The 25,017-nt window shown below is 40.8% G+C and overlaps 1 protein-coding gene across 1 annotated transcript; it reads right to left on the bottom strand.

Moving 5' to 3' along the window:
• Window positions 1–897: 897 nt before the first annotated feature.
• Window positions 898–19,286, bottom strand: LOC114080191 (ADP-ribosylation factor 2). Its single transcript, XM_027921777.2, has 5 exons — window positions 19,180–19,286; window positions 18,173–18,338; window positions 11,029–11,139; window positions 4,404–4,528; window positions 898–2,708 (listed from the first exon to the last, which is right to left on the bottom strand). Exons 2-5 carry the CDS (start codon window positions 18,318–18,320, stop codon window positions 2,547–2,549), a joined length of 546 nt encoding a protein of 181 aa, XP_027777578.1. The 5' UTR covers window positions 18,321–18,338; window positions 19,180–19,286; the 3' UTR covers window positions 898–2,546.
• Window positions 19,287–25,017: the final 5,731 nt, after the last annotated feature.

Genomic DNA, 25,017 nt, shown 5'->3' with positions numbered 1-25,017 from the left:
CCAGTGGTTACAAGGATTCTTTCTGTGGTGATGGAAATAGTCTGTTAGTGGTGATGACTGTGTACTCTGTGAAGATACTCAAACCCACAGAATTATACAAAAAGGAAAAAAGGTGGCACACCTGTAATCCCAGTGACTCAGGAGGCTGAGGTAGGATGATCTCCAGTTCAAGATCAGCCTCAACAACTTGGCAAGACCCTGTCTCAAAATACAAAGGACTGGGCTGGGGATGTAGCTTAGGGATAGAATGCTTCTGGGTTTAATCTTTAGTATAAAAAAAAGGGAAGAAAACAGGGTGGGAACCAATTGTGTGCTTTTTACATGAGCATCCCAACTGATCTTTAAGCAATTAGCATGGTTAGAATGGACAGAACTTTCAGTGCCATCAAGCAGATGGATAAAGCAGGAAAGAGATGAAGTAAGACTCCTGCCACTTGTATATATAAGTTTGCACCAGCACTGAACATCAAGATATTCCAGGAAAAGAGCAAAGCAAGGCATTCCAAGGCATGCAACAGCCAGTCCTCACAACCCCATGCGGTAGGGATTAGTATCCCCAGTTCACAGTTAAATAAACTGAGGCTCAAAAATATGGAGGCTAAGAACACTCGTGAGCAACATTGCAGGATAGGAACATGGCTTTCAGGGACCTGGGTCTTTGCGTGAAACCACTACACTCAAATGCCCCCTTCCACTTACCTTTATCCTGACTCCCCAGCTCCAAAGCCACAGGGGTGAGAGACTGCAATGAAAAGTGTGTGAGGCCCAATGACCACTAAGTCCTGGGGTGGGGGCAGTACTTCCACAGGGATCCGTGGTACATGTGCCTACCCATGTTCAAGAGTCCAAATTGGCAGGGGAAGAGATTTTATATTCAAGAAGTCTGTATCCATCCTCTCCTCCTTCCAAAGCAAGTTCTTTATTGTCCAACCAATCCACAGGTATTCAATGAGGCCTAGCACCATACCAAGTACACTGGACTAAGCATAAATACAAAAGTATGAGATACAGTCCCTGCCATTTCAGGCCTACAATCTAAATATTTCTCAGGAATTACTGTTAAACATCAAATCTGGCCTTGCCAGTATTGCAATGAGCATTCATTCTTTAAAGAAAAACCATTATGCCCCACATTTACCATGGCAGGAATTTTTTCCTATTATAACTTCATTGTTATCAATAAACAAGGTTTACTCTTGTTAAGATTCACTTTATGCTCCCATCTCTATAATGTCAATCAAGATTTTTTTGAAAAAGGAATTTTAAAACCTTAAATGGTCGAAGTGCTCATATACAAATCTGGCCAACAGTTAGTTATTTGGGCAAAAGACCTCAAGACTGAGTGAAACTAGCTTGTCTCATTCTTATTGATATTTGGAGGCAACATAAAGCATAAAGCTGCCTCCCAACAGTTCCTAAGATGTTACTCCATCCAGAGCAGGAGTCAGAGCAGGGAGAGCCATCTAGACAAGAGATGTTTTTTAAAGAAGATTTAGCACCAGCTCCAGGGCAATACCAGGGGCAGCAGTGAGGGAACTTCCTCCCCAAGATTAACCTTTTGACTTTCTCACAACTCACAGGTGTGAGATTCTGGGAAGAGGAACTAACCAACATCCTAAAGGTGGACTAAGACAGTGGGACATGGATGGCTCCACACAGGAGTGAACCCCCTGCTTTGTGTAGAACATTCAGCACACAGTAGAGAAGTGGGAGCAGCAGCCTCGGGGCCTACAACCTGAGGCAGTGACACCAGAACACAAACCAACCTCCTCACTTATGCCACCTGACCCTCACCCTCCCTCCCCTGCGGAGCCCTTGCTCCAGCAGGGACGGTGAGGCTCCAGGAAAGAGCCTTGGCCTCACACCGGGCTAACCCCCAATGGTCTCCATTTGGCAAGTAATGGGAGGACTAGCCTAAGGGAAGGACTGGAGAATTTTCTAGAGTTACAGAATCTTGGCACTAAAAGAAACCACTGATTTCTTTAACTAAAGCATGTTAAAAATCAGAAAGTCTGGGCTAAAGTAGAACTTAGGAGCAATGTTCCAATCAGAGCCTCTTCACACTATGGTAAGTACCTTTTCTTTTTGAGGATCATTTGCTTTAAAGCACTCAAATTTTGGCAGGAATGGGAAAAAATGGCATTTCCTTCCTTCCTTCTTACAAAATGACACCCAAGTCTAACAGGACTCCAGGGATGCAGAGATGCCAGACCCAGGGCTGTAACTGGACCTGTCTCTACTCCTCTCCAGCTCCCCTTTCCACCCTCAAGATCACTCTGTCTATTGTGCACCAGGGAGCCCTCAGGACTCCTCCATCAACTGCAAAAATGGTCATCGAAGCTATTGAAATGGAAAGTAGTGTTTAAAACGTAACACTGGTTTTCTTAAAACATAATACTGATTTTCTTATAGCGTGTATAAGGCACGGTGTGAGAAAGCTGCCCCCACTCCCAGCCACACAGCCACCAAGGCTCCTCACAGTGCACATGCACCCAGAGGAGACCAGCTGGCTTTGCCACAATGCACAGGGGATGGACTGCTTCGGGTCACTTCTGGTTTTTGAGCTGGTTGGAGAGCCAGTCCAGGCCTTCATAAAGCCCATCTCCACTGGTAGCACAAGTAGCCTGAATGTACCAGTTTCTCTGGCGGAGGGAATGTAAGCCGAGCTTGTCCGTTATCTCTGCTGCATTCATAGCATTGGGAAGGTCCTAGAAAAAGAAAATGCAAAAGTCCGTTTATTATTTTGTATCCATACAACAAAATGTGCTCTTCTTCCTGAAATGTTCCCCAAACCAGTCTTCTCTATCTTAGTTTCTCAGGCCAAAAACCTTAAAAATCATCTTTAACTTTTTTTCCCTCTTGAGTCCACACCAAATATCTGCATAATCTGACTACTTCTCACTACTTCCTAGTCTGATCCCACCAGTTTCTCACTGGCTATTGAAATGACTTTCCAACTGGTCTCCCTGCTTCTGCTTTTGCTCTGTAAAGCCTGTTCTCAACCTAGCTAGTGAAAGCCAGATAGCATCATCCGATCAAAACTCTTACTAACTCTCTCTCAAAGAAAGAGCCAGAGTTCTTAGGATGGGCCCCAAGACCTGTGGGACCCAAGACCCTGTGACCTCTAATTGGTGCGTTCCATGACCATATTATAAAAGTTACTTATTTCATGTTTACTATGCATTATCTGTCTCCCCTAATTAAAGTATTACAAGGGCAGAAAACTCTGTCTTGTTCCCTGGTGTATTCCAAGAGCCTAAAACCATGCCTGACACACAGTAAGCTCAAATTAAATTTGACTATATTAGCATTGAAGAACAAAGATTATCTACACAAACTGGCAATGGAAGGACCTCAAAGGTATATGTGGGAGGCCACTCTCCGTCCCAGTGAGGTTTTGACCCTCACTACATCTTGTAGTGATCTGGACATTGCCCTGGTCCTGGAAGTTTGAGGATGTGTGTCGTCCCATGGATTGAGCTACACTCACCTGTTCCTTTGTGATATTACCCCTTTGCCCTGTTTGGGATAGAATGTTCCATGGAAACACCCTTTGCATGTCCCCTTCTCTTGCTCTGTCTTTGTGTGTGGCCTTCCTAGATGCCAGTCAACCTGCTGACAGCAGACATCAAGAAGCTAGACTCAACCCCCTGAAACTGACCCCTTGCCTCATTTGAATGTTTTTTCTCTGCAATAAAATGGTTCAGGACATGCTCGCTCTCTTTCTGCAGACCCTTAGGTCAGAGGAGCCGTCACAGGATCCCCCAAAAAAGGGACAAAATAGGCAACAACATCGTCAGAACAGCATGATCCCAATTACATTACCAACACCGCCTGTTTAACAGTGGTCACCTCAGGCTGGCACAGTTCCATGGGACTGGCCCTTCATGCTGGGTTCAGCCCAGTGCTCTTCTTTTACTGCTTTACATTTATGTACCAGCGCTTTCCTCCTCAAGCTCAGGCCCTATAGGGTCCAATCTCTGTTCTGTTTCCCCCACTCATCTGCTCCTAGAACCACGTGGCTCCCTTCCTCCTGGCTTAGAATGCTTCCACAATTCCCCCCAAGGCATCACAGATCATTTACTGACTGCATCTCTTCCCATAGAATGTAAACTCCATGACAGAGAATTTTTGTCTGTGTGGCTCACTGCCACATATTTACCTAATACCTAAAATAAAATGGGGAACTTAGTAGATGCTCAATCCGCTATTTACAGAATGAATGAATGAATACAAGGCATTACAAAAAAAGAGATGGTGGAAAAGGTTATGGTTAGGACTGGAGAGAGGGAGGCAGATCTCTAATTTAAATATCTAGATATTTAGGTGAGACCTCTGAAAGTAAATTTCAGTAAATGACAGTAAATTTTCTGAATTCAGTATTCAGAAAACCAACAAGATACCTGTTTATTTACAAACACCAATAAAACTGCATCTCTGAGTTCATCTTCCGCTAACATTCTGGTTAGTTCTTCCCGGGCCTCATTGACCCTCTCTCTGTCATTACTGTCAACCACAAAAATCAGACCTGAAAAGAAATTACAAGCATGTTAGTAACATGAACCTGAGAGAGAAGCTGTTTTTATATCCTTAGAGCTTCTCTCTGCCTGTGTGTGCAGTTTCACCAAAAGCAATCACTACGAAGGGACAGGTGATCTCCAGAGTTAGGAAGCTGCCACACACTCACCTCACGTATCTTTTCCAGAAGTATTACAGCTCTTCACCAGACAAACGATAACAAGACGACACAGAGAAAAGATTAGGCTTATTTCTTAGTAACTTAATTTCTATATCAGAGAAAAAAAGGATTTTGAAAAATATTTAAAGTTTAATAAAATAGTATTCTACGGCTGATTCTCAAAAAGCAAAGCTTGAGGCCAGGGCCCAGGTACAGGTGTTTTCTCTGGGACATGATCCCAGGGAGCAAGAGTGGGGGATGCAGGAAGCAAACCAGAGAAGGGGCAACAGCCGCTATACAGAGGAGTCACCGTAACAGGGCTAGGTTGTGGCTCAGCGGTAGTGTACTTGTCTCGAGTGTGTGAGTCACTGGGTTCAATCCTCAGCACCACATAAAAATAAATAAACAAAGTAAAGGTATTTGTCCATCTACAACTATAAATAGATAGATAGATAGATAGATAGATAAAGGACGAGTCATCCCTTTGGCTTCTTCTATGTGACCAGTGCTTGATACTGTTGGACATTGTAAGAAGTCTTATGAAAAGACTCTCAGAACTGTCCACCCAGGGACAAAACATTTACCCTTCTTCTCTACTCATCCCCCAGTGGTCAAGAGGAACTCCACAGGGTGTTAAGCCATTCATATTTCTGGGTCACGCTCCCAAGTCAAGAGATTTCCATGGGCATCTGTATAAAAAAAAAATTGGCTGATCTTTGTCTCCAGAATTTTCAGAGTGAGAGAAGTATCTGTCATCATGGTGGGCCCACACCTGATGAGCTATGCTAATGAGGTGATTCATGGTAGGCCTGAGGTAGTTAAAAAAAAAAAAAAGATCACCTGGGGAAGGGTGCACAGGGTTGGACTCACCTGGCCAATGATTCAATCAATCCTGCCTCTGCAATGAAGCTTTAATTAAAAAAAACAAAAAACTGTACATGAAAGCTCAGGTAACCTTCCCTGGTTGGCCATCTATATACTGTCACACATCAATGTGCTGAAAGGTAACATATCCTGAACCATAGGGACTGGACAATGGCAGCTTTGTGTCTGGTACCCTCCCAGGTCTGTGTCTCTCCTTTTAATTGGTTCATCTGTACCCTTTGCCATAATCAAGTCAATTTAAGTACAGTGTTTTCAGGAGTTCTGTAAGTCATTCTAACAAATGATCAAATCCGTAGAGATGGTAGGAAACAGCAAAATTTGCAGCCATCTAGTTAGAAGTGAGGGTGGTTTGGGAACCCTGAACCTGCTATAGCTGGTGAGGAAATCTTATGTAAGACTATGACATTAACATAAGAAATGTGGCCCAACTCTGGATGATGGATAGTGAGAAGTCTTTGCAGCTCATACCATAACATTAAGAGAAATCCCAGGAAGTGAAATACCTGGAGCAGGCTAAATGAAGGTACCACCATATCACACCTGCATAAAGGTGGCTGAAACCTGCACAAACCCAGTTTCTGCTACACCAGAGACAGGAATAAGCAGGGCCAAAAGAATCTGCAGAGGAGGTGCACAGGAGGCATGTGACACACCATCCAGGTACAAGAGAAAAGACTTGGCAGTCGTCCATGTGAAAGTAACAAAAACTTGGTGTTTGGCTGACAGTGAGCCATTTGAAATGAGCCATTTCAAAGCACTAACTTGTCCCAAATTCAGGTTCTGGGGCACTGGTGATAATGAGCAGACTTTCATTAGCCGGACTGTCCTGGGAACACTACAAGGGCAGCGTTGGACCCTGTATTCTAAGATACCAGCAAGCTGGAGGAGCTCGAAGAACGACCAGGACAGTCAAGACATTCAGATACCAGGTCATATAAAGAATAACTGATAGCAGGGGAGATATCAACCAGAGAAAAAGACTCAATAAGGGGTTGAGAGTGGTCTTTGAGCATCTGAAGGGCTGTGGCATAAAAAGGTTCAAGGTATTTCATGTTGCTCTATAAGGAAATTGAAGACCGGTAGTAAAACCTACAGCAAGTTAGCATTACAGGATCAGCAGCGCTGCAGATGTCACAGGCTGTGTCAGAAGGCTCTCCTGCCACAGGGATATTTATACCCAGCTTAAGGCCCAACTCCTGGGGACACTGCTAAAGGGGAGTGGGACAAGTTGACTTCTTGGTTCCCCCTGTCAGTGAGATTTCACAATTGTCAGGAGAGAAACCAGGGCTGCCCCTCCACCCCGGCCTGTGCGTCCCACACCCACCCGACAGCTGCCTGACTCACCTGGGGGAGCCAGTGCAGGCAGGTACGAGTGCCCACACCTCTGCATGTGAGTTAAATTCACACCAGTTACGTCACATCAGGCTAACAATGAGAAAGCAAAACATTCAAAACTCCCCCAAATGTTTGATATGCTACCAGCAATTCTGGACTCTTAATCATAACAAGCCAAGAAGATTCTTAGTCTTTAATGCAAAACTGATAGAGCAGAAGCTGACATGTTATCCCTTTGCCATTCCTATCAAAAATAAAACTTCCTAATACTAGATCCTATTTTATACTGTTTTAACATAGGCCCTTACCTAAGAATCTAGCATCTAGCATTATCTGACTACCCTTCTGATCTAAGAGAATCTAGAAAAAATACATTTGTACATGAATAGCATACTGTTTTTAAAAGCATGAGTGTATACATACATACGTGCGTGTACACACACACTTGTAAAAACATTAAATATGTCTAGACAAATATACAGTGGTTATATATGGAGAGAAACTGAGAAATAAAATGGTGATTTTTCTCTGTATACCCTTTTCCTTATTTTTGAATTTTAAACCATATAAATATATTGTTGTTCAACAAATTAAAATAACTGGACCTATAATCAAGGATTAAAAAAAAAAACTTTCCACACGTGAATGGACCACTTTATGCATTCTATACCACATTGACAGAGCAAAAGCTGACATGTTATCCCTTTGCCATTCCTAACAAAAATAAAACATATCCATTAAGAAACTGCATAAACAGTTCAAATTCCAATCTATACAGGTAATAAACACACAATAAAATGTCTTAATAGAGTGCTAAAAGCATGCATTGAATTCTGTCACACTTGACACACTGATACAGAAAATTTAAAAGACAGCCTGACCTTTAGAAAGTTGGCAGAAAGAACAAGGGCAGCATCCAAAACTGCTCATGGTTGAGACATGTGGCCCAGTCAGAGACAACAAAGCCATTCTTCAAACTGGTCCCATTTGCTATTTCATGAAGAGTCTAAATTACCCACCCCAAGAACCTAGAAAAAAGCCAGCCCTCTGCCATCAAAGCAATAGTGACTGAAATTCAGTAAAATTAGGCTTGTTATAAACAGAAGACTGAAGAAAAAAAGGAACTTCAATGTGGTGTTTGAATGTGAAAACCTGAGCAGGATAGGAAAAAAAAGAATCTTGCCAGAGAACGACAAAGTAAAGCCTCAAACAATTTGGGCTTTCAATGTGAGTGCCTACTACCTCAGCCACAGAACTAAGCATTTTATAAAATTAATTTCCTTTCAGCCCAGTGATGCAGGTGTCTCCATTTGAAGATGAGGAAAAGGAGAGAGAAGAGATCAGCTAAGTTTATCAAGGTTCATAGAGCTGTCTGTGGTTCAAACCCAAGTATTCTGGTTTTAATTCAGATGAGAAACTGCAAAGGTTTAGCCAAACTGGGAAGTGTCAGTCCAAGATAAACGGATACTCTTGAGTTATCCAAAAAAAAATCTACAACAGATTGAAACACAAAATATAAAAAATCTAAGCCTCACCAGGGAAGTCACTGGGGTTATCAAGTGGTTTCTCTAAAAAGAAAAAAGAATCAATAAAAGAATGAAGCATATATCCTGCCTTCCTTGAACAAACTATTTTCAGGGAAACCAAATCTTCAATGAGGGAATTCTTTGTTTAGAAAGATTAGGGCTAATAAATGCAAGAAGGAATAATAGGATTTAGAGAAATTGCCATTTTGTAACTCCTAATGAATTAAAGATCTACACAACAGCCTTCAATTGAAGCTAAAATCATGAGGCGAAAGGTTGATGGGAAATTTATTTTGAGGGAAGTAGGCTGAAGTCATATGAACCCATCTGGCATTTCTGAAAGTGTGAAAACTTGGTAGTCCCCAGGGGCTAGGTAGAAGGGAGGATAGGGAGTTATGTTTAATGGATACAGAATTCCAGTTTTACAAGATGAAAAGAGTAATAAAGATAGATGATTGTCATGATTATACAATATTATGAAGTATATTTAATTCCACAGAACTATACACTTAAAAGTGATTAAGCCAAGCATGGTGGCACACACCTGTAATCCCAATGGCTCTGGAGACTGAGGCAGGAGGATGGCGAGTTCAAAGCCAACCTCAGACACTTATTGAGACTGTTACAAAAAAAAAAAATTTTTTAAAGGGGATGTGGCCCCCTGGCGATATGGCTCATGATAAAGCACCTCTGGGTTCAATCTCTAGTCCCCCCAAAAAAGTGATCAAGATGGTAAAGTTTATGTGTTTTACTACCACTACCATCACCACCACAACAAAAAACAAAACAAAAACAGTTACCTGGCAATTTCACTCCTAAGCATATACCTAAAAGAAATGAAACAAGCTGGTATAATCCCAGTTACTTAGGAGGCTGAGGGAGAAGGATGGCAAGTTTAAAGCTAGCCTCCCAGAAATTTAGAGAGACCCTGTCTCAAAATAAAAATATAAAGGACTAGAGATATTAGTCAGTGGTAAAGTGCTCCTGGGTTCAATCTTCAGTACCGGGGGCGGGGGCGGGGGCGGGGGGGGGGGGCGGGTATTGAAGTGAAAACAAGGATCAAACAGATACTTGTACCTGAATCAAAGCAGTATTACTTGTGACTCTCCTGCCTCACCTCCTGAGTAGTTGGGTTTACAGGTGTGCCCCTGTGCCTAGCTACAAAAACATTTTTTAAAATGGAAAAAAAAAAATACTTTTTTAAGTTCAATAATCAAACTTCTTGTAATATATACATTCTGTGTGATATAACAGGATAAATACTTAAGTATTCTTGCCCCCAAAAATGAACTGGACATTAGATCAAGCCTCTATAACATGCTACCAGTTTATACCAGATCTACAGAGAGAAAAACAAGCCAAATGGTACCACAACAAATTAGACAGATCCACAATGTGGAATAAGCATTAAACCAAAACTCCCGGCATAGGAAAAAGAAAGAGAGAGGGAATTGTTGTAGAATAAGATACTGAAGTGACAGAACAATGAAATGCAAACAAATAAAACAGGCTACATTTGATAATAGGGAAATTTGAATAAAGACTGGTATTAGAGATAAAGGCATCATTAATTTTGGAAGTGTAATAATTGAATACAGATTATGTTTAAAAACAAAACAATAAAAGACTTCATCAGTTAGAAATGAATCTTGCAGAATATGTGAGTAAAAGGCATCAACGATGGGCAAAGTGTTGGTAACTGCAGAGGCTGAGTCATGGGTATATGGGGTCCATTACATCATCCTCTAAGACATTCTAAAATCTATAGGCTGAGAAGATAACTGCAAATAGAGCAAGTCCAAAGGTAACTTCTAACACAATGATGAAAAATATAAAGAGATAGGTGAACTTGGGTGCTTGGACTGGAAAGATTGGCAAGTTCAAGTCAATCAAACACATGCAATGAAAACCCCATCAGCAGCAGAATCTTCAAAAGTAATATACTCCAAGTAAATTCTAAAATGAGTAATCTGCAGATGACATATGGTGAAGACTCTACATGAGAATCAGGGTGTAAAAACGATGTGAACAGTTACGACTTAATAAGCAATATGCAGTAAGTCACTGTTCATCCAAAATATAGGTAGTATACTTAGATTGATGGATGAGTACATTAAGATCTCTACTTTTAAGACTCCAATAAGGTGACGATCTGGGATATTCATGCCTGTTCAGGTATGTGTAGAGCAGGAAGGCAGCAGGGAAGAACTGTGGCCAGGATTTAGGATTCTGGGTTCCAGCCATCCTTGTTCATCTCGTTTTCTCTAGAGGGATGATTTTCAGATAATCTCAACAGATTTAAAAGAGTTAATTGAATTTAAACTGTTCAGAGACTGGAAATTCATTTAAGGTACAAATAACTCTCAATGAACTGAAAGATGAAATTCATCAGGATTACTATTTTCTAGCCATTCCAAATTAAGAGGAGTTAAAGCTCAAGTTCTTTCTCTAGGAACACAGGGACCACATCTCAAAAAAAAAAATCTAGAAAGTACTGCTAGCAGAAAAGAGGAAATGAGTTAAGAGTCCAAATAAAGCTGAGCACCACCAGGTATCTTTTCCAGCATCTTAGATACATTGAATATATACAATACCAAACTTTACCTTGAGTGTTCTGGAAATAATGTCGCCACAAAGGTCTGATTTTGTCCTGGCCACCAACATCCCAGACTGTGAAGCTGATATTTTTATATTCTACTGTCTCCACATTGAAACCTAAATTGGGAAGATAGAAAAACTGTTATGATTTTCTGCTAATTGACCAATTCAAAATATCAACTAACATTTAGATAGTACTTTTTAAAAAATACATTTATATATTTTATTTGTAGATGGACACAATACTTTTATTTTACTTATTAATTTTTATGTGGTGCTGAGGGTCAAATAGTGCCTCGCATGTGCTAGGCGAGCGCTTCACTGCTGAGCCACAACTCCAGCCCTGGATAGTACTTTCAATTTACAAAGCAGCTTGCTTTGTGAAGACCATAGCTTACAAAAGAGAATGTGCTGGTTCACTCTGCCATTCATCATGCCTGTGTCTCAAACCTTCTTAACTTTCCAAACTCCAGCAGAACACTTTTCAGTGTATTTCAGAGCAAAGAGATGTCACCTGTGGAACTGACTTCCACTTCTCACCACACAGTGTAAAAACTTACACCTACAGCAACACTTTTCTTCCTCCATCTTTGAAGAATGGAAAGAAGCAACTATCTAATTGCAAATTCCTCTACTTATGTGCTAGATGCAATCCACCCAAACGGACAAGGATCTTTTGCTATTGCTATTCTCTTCCCCTATCCAAATATCTCCTATTTGTTCTCAGGATGCCTAAGTCTTTTATATCTCCCCTCACCGAAAAAAAAAAAAAATCTGATAGGCATGGTGTCCCACAACTAGAATCCCAGTGACTCAGGAGGCTGAGGCAGGACTGCAAGTTTGAGGACAACCTTGGCAACTTAGTGAGACTCTGTTTCAAAAAAGGAAAAGGTCAGGATAGACATAGCTCAGCGGTGGAGCACACCATGTTTAGATCCTGTGTACCACAATAAATAAATAAATAAATAAATAAATAAATAAATTTTAAAATCCCTTCCTTCATTCTACATATTCACCTGTTATCATCTTCTCTTTGCACTTTATTTTTTCTTTTTGGTACTGGGGATTGAACCAAGAGACACTTAACAACTGAGCCACATCCCCAGCCCTTTTTATTCTCCTATTTTGAGATAGGGTCTCACTAAGTTGCTTAAGCCCTCACTAAATTGCTGAGGCTGGCTTTGAACTAATGATCCTTCTGCCTCAGCCTCCCAAGTTGCTGGAATTACAGGCTTGCTCCCAGCTTCTCTTTGCACTTTTAAAGTCAAGTATCTCTATGATTCAGGATGCTTTGCTACATCCCGAAGTTCAGCTAAATATATTCATCGAGCCTACTTTGTCACTTCTATCCCAAGAGCACCTGCTCCACCATGTTGAGTCTCACTGGGGGTCCGCAACAATCTCAATTTCAATAAATCAAACACATGCTTTTCAGTTCTTAGGTAATTTGATTTTATATCTGACCCTACTGTTTACTTTTCCTTGAAACTCTACTGTGGCTTCCCATTTTCTATTTCCACAGTTGTACCTTCTCAGCCTCTTTTGTAAGTAAATCCACATCAAATGATTCTTATGATGGATTCCCATAAGTCCATCCTGCCACATCTATTCTCCTCTTTCCACACCCCTCCCTAGGCAATCTAACAGTTGTACTAACAATTCTCAACTGTATGTCCTCCAGCCCAGACCTCTGTCCTAAGCTCATAATCAGCATTTTCAATTAGATGTCTGCAAGGTCCCAAAATAAAGCAATCTGTCAAAAACAAACTTAAGATCCCTACTCCTTCAACCTACTCCTCTCTATAGTTATTTCCTCATTGACTGTGCTCCACAAGCTGAAAACCTGGGAGGCATCCCATACACTTCCAACCCTCTCTCACCCTCAAAATCCCAATACCAAACCTTACCATTCAACTTCCTAAATATCTGATAGTTACCTTAACCCAAGAAATCATCATTTCTAGCCTCAATTGCTGAAACAATCTAACTAATCTCCCTGTAGACACTCTTCTCTCCAGCCACTCACCATTTTCCCAATCAGAGCAACCTGTTAAGAACATACAATGTAGGGGCTGGGGTTGTAGCTCAGAGGTAGAGCACTTGCCTAACAGGTATGAGGCACTGGGTTCGATTCTCAGCACGGCATATAAATAAATAAAATAAAGGTCCATCCACTTCTAAAAAGTAAAAATTTAAAAAAAAAAAAATACAATGTAGAGCCAGGCATGGTGGCGCACACCAGTAATTCCAGTGACTCAGGAGGCTGCAGTAGGAGGATCACAAGTTTGAAGTCAGCCTCAGGAATTTATCAAGTCCCTGTCTTAAAATAAAAAGTCAAAAAGGGATAGGGACTTAACTCAGTGGTAAAGTACCACTGGGTTCAATCCCCAGTACCAAGGGGAGAGGGAAGAGAAAGAAAAACACATAATGTGGACATAATGTGCATTATTTTCTACACATTTGTTTGACTGAAATATTTTAAATTAAAAAAAAAGAAAGAAAGGATATCTCTGCAGGCAAAGTGGTACCTACCTATAATTCCAGCTACTTGAGAGGCTATGACAGGAGGAATACAAGTTCAAGCCTAGCTGGGCAACTTAATGAGACCCTGTCTCAAAATAAAGGGCTGGGGATGTAGCTCAGTGGCAGAGCACTTGCCTAGCATGTATGAAGGCCTGGATTCAATCACTGGTACCAGAAATAATAATAATAATAACAATAATAATCTCTCCTTGGCTTCTCATATCCTGAACCCCAAACTTGACTGCCAAGGCCCACAGCGACAGTGGACACAATGGACCTGCTCACATTCCAGTCTCATCTTGGTCATGCCTTATTTTAGTGAGATACACTCATTACACTGCAACAAGCTAAATTCTTGCTGAATAAATATGTTTGTTTGGTTTTTTTTAGAGAGAGAGAGAGAGAGAGAAGGAGGAGGAGGAAGAGGGAGGGAGGGAGGGAGAGAGAGAGAGAGAGAATTTTTTAATATTTATTTTTCAGCTTTCAGTGGACACACATCTTTATTTTATTTGTATGTAGTGCTGAGGATTGAACCCAGCACCCCGCGCATGCCAGGCAAGCTCATTACCGCTTGAGCCACATCCCTAGCCCCAATAAATATATGTTTAATGCCATTCCAATCCTACAGAGGGCAAGTAGGTAAATTTGCAGAAAACTTGCCAAAATTACCTGGCAACCTGAATAAATAAGCAAGTGAACCTGGTCAGGAAATTTCTGAAAATAATGAATTATTCTTAAAGATATTACCAAATCCTAGTAATACCTGAATAGAATTCAATGACCACAACAGGAAGTGGTCGAGAAAAAGACACACATACCAGTGAGAATTTAGTATGTGATAGGACATTAAAATCAGCATGGAAAACTTATTCAATAAATGGCACTGGGTAACTGTCTACCTCTGCAAAGTCTAATCCATAGCCACCAGTCATGTGTGGCTAATTCATTTATTTAAATACAATTAAAAGCACAGCTTCTCAATTGCATGAGCCACATTTCAAGTACCCAACAGCCACTTGTGGCTACTAATCACCACAATGGACAGCACACACAGAACATTTCTATCATTACAGAAAGAGCAACTGGGCAGCACTAGTCTACCCACTTGAAAATTATAATCAAATACCCACTTTACTTATAATAACAACATAAATGCAGAAGAAAATATTGGTGAATACTTTTATGATCTCCAAGTGGGTAAGACCTTTCTAAAAATATGATCAAAACTAGCCAGCACAGTGGCACACACCTCTTATTTCAGCCATTCAGAAGACTGAGGCAGGAGGATAGAAAGTTCAAGGGCAGCCCCAGTAATTTAGTGAGACCTGTCTCAAAATAAAATAAAGGGCTGGGTCAGTGATAAAATGCTCCTGGGTTCAATGCCTAAAACCAAAAAAATTAAGAAAATTATCAAAACTGAATAAGGAAAAATTAGTAAATTTGGTTATCTAATAATTTAAATTTACCTATAGCAAAATATAGAAAAAAATCAAAGTTGAAAGACAAATCACTAACTGGAAAATGAACATATGACAAGAGTTCATGAGTCAGTTTGTCTTTTCAAATCATTAAAAGACAAACATCCCAACAGAAAAATAATTGAACAGTATCAAAAACAAGTTACAGAAAACCAATGTATATTTGAATATATTCACTTATCATAAAAGATATCCTAGCCAGGTGTGGTGGCACAAACCTGTAATCCCAGATGCTCAGGAGGCTGAGGAAGGGGAATCTCAAGTTTGAGGCCAGCCTCAGCAACTCAGCACAGACCTAAGCAATGTAGCAAGACCCTGTCTGTCTTAACAAAAAATAAAAATAGCTGGGGATGTAGCTCAGTGGTAAAGCCTCCTTGGGTTCAATCCATAGTAAACCGTCCCCCTCAAAAAAGACATCCTAATATAAGTGGTTTTATCCTTTATGAGATTGGCAAATTTCCAGGAGAAATTAGCACTAAAAAGGACATGCAATTTTTTTAGAGAATAGTCTGGCAATCTGTGTACACATTTAAAATAGACATTGTTATATTAGCAAATCCACCTCCAGAAATCACTGCATGGAAATAAAGAACACCTTTGCAAAAATTTGAAATATGTTACTTTGGCATCCTTACAAAATAAAAATGGCAAATAACCCAACTAGCCATCAATGGAAATTAGTTAAAAATATAGCCATATAATGAAATACTAACCAGTTATTAAAACTTGACATTGATCTGTATCAACATCTTCCTTAGTCCCTGCTTGCTTTATCTAGTGAACACCAGCTCATTCTTTTGGTCTCAATGTAAGCATTATTTATCAGAGACACTTCTCTGGGTTACTTAGCCTTTTTCCAAGCCACATTTAGCTAATAAGCCAGAAGGGTGCTGGGTCTGTTTCACAGTGGTCTTTTTTTTTTTTTTTTTTTTTTTAATACCAGGGATTGAATCCAGGGACACTTAACCACCGAGTCATATCCCCAAACCATTTTTCTATTTTATTTAAAGATAAGATCTCAAAAAATTGCTTAGGGCCTTGTTAAACTGCTGACTGGCTTTGAACTCACAATCCTCCCACCTCAGCCTCAGGAACCGCTGGGATTACAGGCGTGCGCCACCACACCCAGTTCATCCTCAAAGAGCAAGCAGCTTTCTTCAACTGATGACGGTGGTAGTTTTCAGTGAAGGCAAGTTCCACTACATAAGCACTTGTCAAGTCTCTGCTTTAATTATATTTGCCAATGTCTCACTGACTAAAGCAAGTCATGTGACCAAGCTCAGTATCACTGAGGAAGGAGACTGCTCAAGGGCTCAGATGCTGAGGGTCATGACTCACTGGGGCCATTAGTTTAACAATTTACCACAAATCAGTATTGAACTCATTCACCAGTGGTAAATGATGCTTACCATGTAAAGGGAGGAAAGGGGAAGAAAGAAGTCCTTTAGGGAGGAAATAACAAAAAGTGGATCAAATGTATTATCTAATGCAAAGTAAGTGGGGAAAACAGCATGCATATGATTTTACAAAAATCTTAATTGAACATTTTTCAAAATCTGTCTATATTTCTTGTACGTATGAGACTATTTTTTTATAATTAGAGAAAGTTAAGTAATCATGCTATTTTCATTTAAGATTAATGTATTTTTCAAATTGTGTATATGAACATTCTCATCAGAATTGTCTTCTTCCAATGTTGCAATCTCTGAAGCTACTGCCCAATGGAAAAGTGCATCATTTGGGTCCTGGCCCAGTCCAGTGCTAACATTCACATGTTGTCCTGTGGAGTGTATCCTTACTCAGGAGTCTGGTTCTCCAGGCAGTTCACAAGACAAAGTTTAAGTTCTGTCAAAACTGCCTTAGCAAATCCCTTAAAGAGCTCATAAAAACAGTGCTCATCCACAGTAAGACCAACGCACCAGATTGTCAACTGTCTTACTTGGACACTATCTCAAGTAGTTGGCTTGAGCCAGAGTGAAGAGAAGAAATCACACCCCATTTAAACACTAGGAGGCACTTAGTGGGAAGAGACGCTTGCACTGAGAGAGGCCAGCTGGAATGGAGGCTGACTGAGGAGGCAGCAGCAGATGCCCAGCTCTCACCTCAGGTTTATGCTGGGACCCACACTGATAGAAACGGCAGAACTCTCCTCGCTGTTTTAATTATTACTATCCTTTTCTTCTTTGCCAAGCAGATAGGGCTAGATTTGCTTAGCCTAAATATGTTCATATGATTCTCCTATAAACCTAGGAATGTTCTAAAGACTCTGAAGAGCGACTGGGAAAAGTATATATAACCTGGTTTGGGGCCTCAAAAAGTTTATGCTCTTGGCTAGGTGCAGTGATCCATGCCTATAATCCCAAGAACCCAGCAACTCTGCACACTAAGATAGGAGGATCGAAAGTTCAAGGCCAGCCTCATCAACTTAGCAAGATCTTGTCTCAAAATAAAAATAAAAATAAAAAGGACTGGGGATATAGCTCAGTGGTAGAGTGCTCCCAGATTCAATTCTCAGTACCAAAAAAAAAAAAAAAGAAGTGCCACAGTCTGGCTGGGCACAAATGCCGCAGTCTGGCTGGGCACACAATCACGAGCCACCACACAGCTTGTAGATTCAAACAGCAACTCTTTATTCCCGAACTCACACCGGCACTCTACAAACACGTTCTGGGGAAATCCACGTTCTCTGCCCAAATCCACGTTCTCTGCCCAAATCCCCATCCTCTGCTGGGCTTCTATCTCCAAAATATACTGTCTGAATCCCGTGAGAACTCAAGGGGAACTCAGGCAGCAGGATACGCCCTATTCCCAGCAGGAATAATCTTAAACCTTAAACCTGGAACCTAAACTGGGAACGCCCTAAACACGATTATCTTAAAACCGGGAACACCCTAATCTGCCTTGGTCCTTGAGCAAGGTCACCTACATTCAATGTCGCTGCAACATGTCAGCAACATGGGGTACGCTGGCAAGGAAATTGTCATACCTACTTGGCTAATGGCTCCCAGCAAAGAAGAAGAAGAAGTTTATGCTCTTGGAGCAGAAAAGATTTCCAAAACAAAATATTCAATAATATAAGAAGCATGTTAAAGTATTATATACGATATTGTAAACTTGTAAATTGGAATTCCCCACATTTGTTCACATACCTATTGTAGGGATGGTAGTCACAATCTCTCCCAACTTCAATTTATACAAGATGGTGGTTTTTCCGGCTGCATCCAAACCCACCATAAGAATCCGCATCTCTTTTTTCCCAAATAGACTTTTAAACAGCTTTTCAAAAACATTCCCCATTGTAATTTAATTCTGTAACTGAAAGAAAAGAAAAACAAGTCAAATAATTATTCTTTGCTGAGATATAAAAGCAAAATACATAAACTTGAGGTTGCATTTAGAGGCAGCTCCTAGTAAACTTAAAGAATGTTAAATACAGTTTGGCCAATAAGGAATAGTGTATCTCATTTTCAAAGAGAAACTCAACTAAGCCTTTTGATGCCTTGCCAGAAAATTCTATTTTCCACAGCAGCTTCCAAGTGGGATAGGAAGAAACACAGCCTCAATGCTATACAATTGTGATAACCTTTAGTTGTCTTAAGTTTGTGTATGATGTGACATTGCTTTCAAACTTAAGACAACTAAAGGTTATCACAATTGTATAGCATTGAGGCTGTTCTGCTACTCCTATGCGCGAGGTCCCAGACATCCAGGCTCCGCTGGAGACCCTCTAAAATAAGACATGGTCAACCACAGAGCCTCTTAGGCATGCTCACCCTCCCTCGCCACGAGCAGCAAATGATCACGGGGGAGAAACGACAGCAAGACCTCAAGGGCATCAACGAGAGCCTTGGCCAAGGTGAGAATGAACAGCGGCCGGGCGCGTGGGGCTGGGTAAGGCAGCCGAGTGCCCTTCCTGCCGGCCGCCAGGCCGCTGCCTCTCAATCTATGGGCCCTCGGGAAAGCAAGAGGGCTACGCGATGAAGCCTGCCCGGTGTCTCTGGGTTCCGGCTGCCTGGCCCTACAGAGGGCGGGGAAGGAACAGCAGACTCCAACCCCTTCAGGCAGGCCACCGCTGTTGTCCAGTTTCTCGGCCGCCGTGGGTCGGAAACCTAGCCAGGTATTGAGAGTGGCTGTCCCCCTCCATCCCACGACTCACCGGTCGCCTCAGTCAGCACCGATACAGGAACACCTACTGACTCCCGTTACCTTTAGGATTTCGGCTCCCCTCAGCAAAATGGCGACTAGCTGGGGGCGGGAATAGTAATCAACCAATCACCCACCGCTTTTTGGAGCCCTTGCGCCAATGATCTCCAAGTTCCGTGAGTGACGACACGTCTGACCAATGCAAAGGACAATAAGGGCTTGGGCGGGAGGAGGCCCGACCCCCGCGACCTAGGCGACGGCACGAAGCTCTAGAAATGCCGGTTCATAGTCCAATGACAGCTCCCCGCGTCCCGGCAAATCACGCCCATGTGCCCCACCTCGGTGGCAAGCGCGACCAATCAGAAAAGTCAAAGGATTTCCGATTTGCCCCGCTAATGAACTCGGAAAACTCTCAAGGGTTGAACTAACCCCGGGAACGTGTAGACCAACCCGGTGCAGGTGTGTGGGCGGGGCCAGATTCATTGTGATATTTAAGGAAATTTGCCGGGTTGAGCTAAAAGTAGAAACTAGTTGGGCGGTGTTCCTTACAGGAAATACTCAGACACCAGCACCGAAAGTAGTCCTAAAGAAGATTTCCTCTTCAGTCTGAAGGCTGACTGCCGCTCTGCTTGCAAACGGGTTTTCAACAGGTGTGAGGAAATATAGCCGTCCAGAGGTCCCCAACCTTTCCTTGAGAAATGCTTTCAGTAACTCAGTCTCCTGTCAGCTTGTTTAGCTAGAAAGGTAAACGCCTGTAAATAGTATATAACTGAAACAATCAAAATAACAGCTATTAAACGTATAATATGCACTAAGAACTATGTCAAGGACTTTACCTGCCTGACCATAACGTTCCAACGAGTTACAAACAATCACTGCCGTTTTACAAAGATGAAAGTTAAGTAGCCTGGAAGATATTCAAGCCTGGGTCTGTTTGGCACTTAGATCTTTTTTTAAAAAAAAAAAATTTTTAAAGTTGTAGATGAATACAATACCTTTATTTTATTTTTTATTTTTATTTTTATGTGGTGCTGAGGTTTTAACCCAGTGTGTTACACGTGCAGACAAGCGTGCTTTTACGACGGAGCCACAATCCCAGCCCACTTCAATCTTTTAATCAAGTTCTTTCTCTTCTTGTTACAATGAAATATATAAAGGTAAATATAAATATATATGAGTTTTTCTACATGATTTCTTAAAATTTTAAGTGTATATATTTATGTATATAAAAAGAGACAAACATTGGTTAAAGTACATAGGGAAAAAGACATCTCTGAGGGGCGGAGGTGAGCACTGTGAAGAGAAGGAGGAGGGAAAGAAGGAAATAAATAATTACCTATCATCCTACCTTCCAAAAACAATTCTATCATTTTGGTTTATCTCTTTATCATCGTTTTTCTATGCAAGTTTCACATAGTTCAGATATATACAATTTGTATTTTTTGTGTGTTTTTAAATTTTTCTTGTATTTTCCCATTTATTTTAATTTGAGCATTTCCACACTATTTAACATTTCCTTGGACATCATTTTTGATAGATGCATGATATTCCATCATATGAATGTATCCTAATTATGTAATAATTTTCATGCAGTTCAACATTTAGCTGGTTTCTAAGTTTTTCTATTATGAATAATGTTGCAGTAAACATAATTTTTTTCTTCCTGTATTCCTCACTACTTTTTGTAGAAAAGAATTCCAAGGGCTGGGGTTATGGCTTAGTGGTAGAGCACTTGCCCAAGCACATGTGAGGCCCTGGGTTCAATCCTCAGCAACACATAAAAATAAATAAATAAAATAAAGGTATTGTGTCCATCTACAACTAAAAAATCAATATTAAAAAAAAAAGAATTCCAAAATTGCAATCACTTAGTCAAAACATGAAGTTTAAGGTTCTGAATACATATTACATAATTACTATTATTTACCATGCAGAAATAATTTCACTGCCTATACTCCCAGCAATTTGGGAGGTTGAGGCAAGAGGATCATAAATTCAAGGCAGCCTCAGCAATTTAAAAAAAGTAAAAAGGGCTCAGGATATTGCTCAGTGGGAAGAGTGTCCCTGGATTTAATCCCCAGTACTGAAAGAAATAGTTTCACTTCCCTAAAAATCCTCTGTGTTCCACCTGTTCATACTTCTTCCCTCTCCATTAATCCCTGAAAACTGCTAATCTTTTTACTTACTGTCTGCATAGTTCTGCCTTTTCCAGAATGTCATATTGTTGAAACAATGTAATATGTAGCTTTTTCAGATTGGCTTCTTTCACCTAGTAATATGTATTTAAGTTTCCTCCTTGTCTCTTTATGGCTTGATAGCTCATTTTCTTTTAGAACTCAATAAAATTCCATTGCCTTTATTTAGCTCAGAGGTAGAGCACCTCTGGGTTCAATTCCCAGAAAAACACACACACACACACACACACACACACACGTGAATTTTGTTTTGTTTTTTGTCCAATCACCGGACTTAGGTCTTTTGTTGTCATTGTTCTTTTTGGAGATACATGACAGTAGAATGTATTTTGACATATTATACATAAATGGAAAGGTTTTGTTTATTTATTAATCTATCTATTTATTTATTTTTTGCTAACTTGAAAATCTATTGATTTCCAAGGCAAAGATGTAAAATTGTTTTGTTAGCAACTCTGAAGGTTGTTTGTTTGAATGGGGTCATCATAACCTGAAAAAAAGCTGAAATAGCAAAGGGAAGATTTTTACCTACCATTGTTTGTATCTACAGAAAGAATTTTGGAGTGGATAATGATGGAAATTTATCCCTCCACTTCTGACAACCTGAGAATACTCATTATTTTCCCAAGGTCTGCAGTAAGCCTGAATAAAACAAAGTCCCTGACTATGTCACATTTGGTTGTGGAATAATTACAATCAGATGAACATACACACAATAATGTATAACTTTTATACATGTATATTTGTGTTGGTCACTTTTGCATTACTATAACAAAATATCTGCAATGATTAACTTAAAAAGAGGAATGGTTTACTTTGGCTCATGGTTTTGGAGCTTTCAGTCAATGGCAGATTGGCTCTGCTGCTTTGGGCCTGTGGCAGCACAATATATCATGGCAGGAGTATGTGACCAAAGAAGCCAGTTCACTTCTTGGCCAGGAGCAAAGAGAAAGAGAATGAGCAAGAAAGGAAGAAACTGGGGTCCTGCTAGCCCTTTGAAGAGCATACCCACAATGATCTTGAAGTTCCCATAGGCCCCACCTCTTAAAGAGTCCACCATCTCCCAATGGCACCACACAATGGGGACCAAGCCTTTAACATATCACCCAAGTGCTCTTGGGAAAAGCAGGGGGAGAATTTCATGCTAAGAATCTTTTATTTGGAGGAAGCTCCCCACTCTATGTCACTTTTTTTTTTTTTTTTAGTTGTAGTTGGACACAATACCTTTTTTTTTTTTTTTAAGTTATTTGTTTTTATGTGGTGGATCGAACCCAGCGCCTCACATGTGTTAGGTGAGCACTCTACTGTTGAGCCTCAGCCCCAGCCCTAGCCCTGTGTCAAGCTTTAAAATTGGTTAATAGTGTTATTGGGATTAATTGTAGTAATAGTAGCAATGGTGTGGTAATAAGTATTTACTGTGTATCTGCTGGATCAGCTGTAGAATGTGTAGGTACTCTGTGATAACCAATTCTCATATAAAACACTGAAGTTTAGGGGCTTTAAAAGTCAGGTAGGGGTGTAGTTTGGTGGTACAGCATGTGCCTAGTATGCATGAGGTCCTGGGTTCAACCCCCAGCACCAGAAAACAAGATTATACCCAGACTACCTACCCCCAGATATCAGTAAGCTTATTCCTCTAGTCTGGTCAACTTCCACTCAGGGACTGCCATATCCCTCTCTTTTGGGAAGCCATTCTGTACATATCCTTTACCTAAGAAACAGCCCTCTAAGAAACTCATCTACCTTTAGGAGAAACCGAAAGATACACCTAGCAGTCAGTGTCATCACCCCAATCAGCAATGACTTGAAGGCTTCTAGCATCTTTAGGTTCTAGGCAACTCAGCCCTCCCAGGAGACTCTGACTTCATTTTCTCAAGATGCAGAAAAGCTCATCAGACCAATATGGGAAAACTCCCTTTCCGAAGGGATTCAGGCAGCTGGCAGCTTTCTGGCCCCACGATGTGAACATGCGGGGTTAGTCAGCCTGGCAAATGCATTACATTAGGGCTGGCACTAAAGGATCATCTGGTTTCCATAGCAACATTCCTTCCCTTCCACAGAGGATCCTATCATTTCTCCTTCCCACTCAGGCTTTCCAGAATGAATTGATTTTCGTGACTATAGGTGTTTGTCTTTGATCCTGCAAAGGGGGAAAAAAATAAAAACACCTACATTAAAACAAACAAAAACCCGACTGCAGCTAGATGCTGCACTGCATCAGCTGATCCTGCTTCTTTCAAAATTCCATATCCTTTCTCCATTTTGTTCTCTTCTCTGACTTACCCATCATTTTGGGGAATAGGTTTTTCTGACAGAAAACAAACATATGGCAACACTATCATCCTAAACCTGACTGTGTGAGGCTATAAAATTAAGAGATCATAAGGCATGCTGCCCTGGCATGGTGGCTGACCCTGAAGGCTAGCTTTGGAGGTGGAATAAGGCTCTTGCTGGGCATGGTGACATGCACCTACAACACCAGTGACTGGGAAGTCTGAGACAGGAGGATCGCAAGTTCGAGGCCAGCCTGGGCAATTTTAGTGAAACCATATCTCAAGATAAGAAATAAGAAGACTGGGGATGAAGCTCCTTGGTAGAAAGTCCCTAGGTTCAATGTTCAATCCCTGATACAAGGGGAGAAAAAAAAAAAAAAGAATAAGACTATCTACAGATGGCTTCCTATGCAATATCAGTCTCTGAAATTTTGCCATTATAGCTTTGATTCCTTAGGGTAGCCGTTGTTTTCCCAGTAATATTCTCTTAAATTGCAATTACTCCTGGGAGGACTACTTCATTAAGTTACTAATACAAGAAAACATGAAGACCTTTTTTTTTGTACTGGGGATTGAACTCAGGAGCACTTAACCACTGAGCCAACATCCCCAGCCCTATTTTGTATTTTATTTAGAGATAGGGTCTCATAGATTTGTTTTGCCTTGCCCTTGCTGAGACTGGCTTTGAACTCACAATCCTCCTGTCTCAGCCTCCTGAGCTGCTAGGATTAGGGCGTGCACCATCATGCCCAGCATGAAAACCATTTTTGTCTCACAATGACATCTTCTGTAAAGAGTCAGTGCAGATCCTCCTCCCTTTTCCTCCCTCCCTTCCCCCCCCCCCACACACTGCAGATGCCTTCTGACAGTTACAATGCAGTGGTGAATAGGACTGTTCCCTGAAACATCTGCATACCATCCTGCTGAACTACCTTTGAAATGCATGTCCTGCAGTGACTGAAAACTATCTGTCCCCAAACCATTTATTTAACCCTATAGTTCTCACAGACCTCAGGTAGTTCTCTTTCAGTTAATATGGAAAGCACCAAAAACAAAGCACTGCTTTGTTAAATAAAGTGCATTACAGTGAATCAGCTCATTTTTATGTTAATATTGTTCTCACTCCTCAATTTACACAGGCAAAATTTATTTCCTCTCAGTTAAATTCTGTACCACAGTTGTTACAACCAAAATTTCTATGTAATCAAAATGTTACTCAGCCGTAGTCCAATGGAGCACTTATTAGGCAATGTGTTGGGACATAATTTGAACATAAAATTCTATCCATGCACCGTCATCAAATCTTTAAATGCTGGTTATCTGTCAAATAGTAACAAGGGAATATTAAGTTTCACTGTGTAAAAGCCTGGATTCACTCCATGT

The sequence above is a fragment of the Marmota flaviventris genome, chromosome 17 (assembly GCF_047511675.1).
Source record: "Marmota flaviventris isolate mMarFla1 chromosome 17, mMarFla1.hap1, whole genome shotgun sequence".
Taxonomy (NCBI): Eukaryota; Metazoa; Chordata; class Mammalia; order Rodentia; family Sciuridae; genus Marmota; species Marmota flaviventris.
Note: the sequence above shows the minus strand (reverse complement) of the source record. Positions and strands in the feature narration are given on the sequence as shown.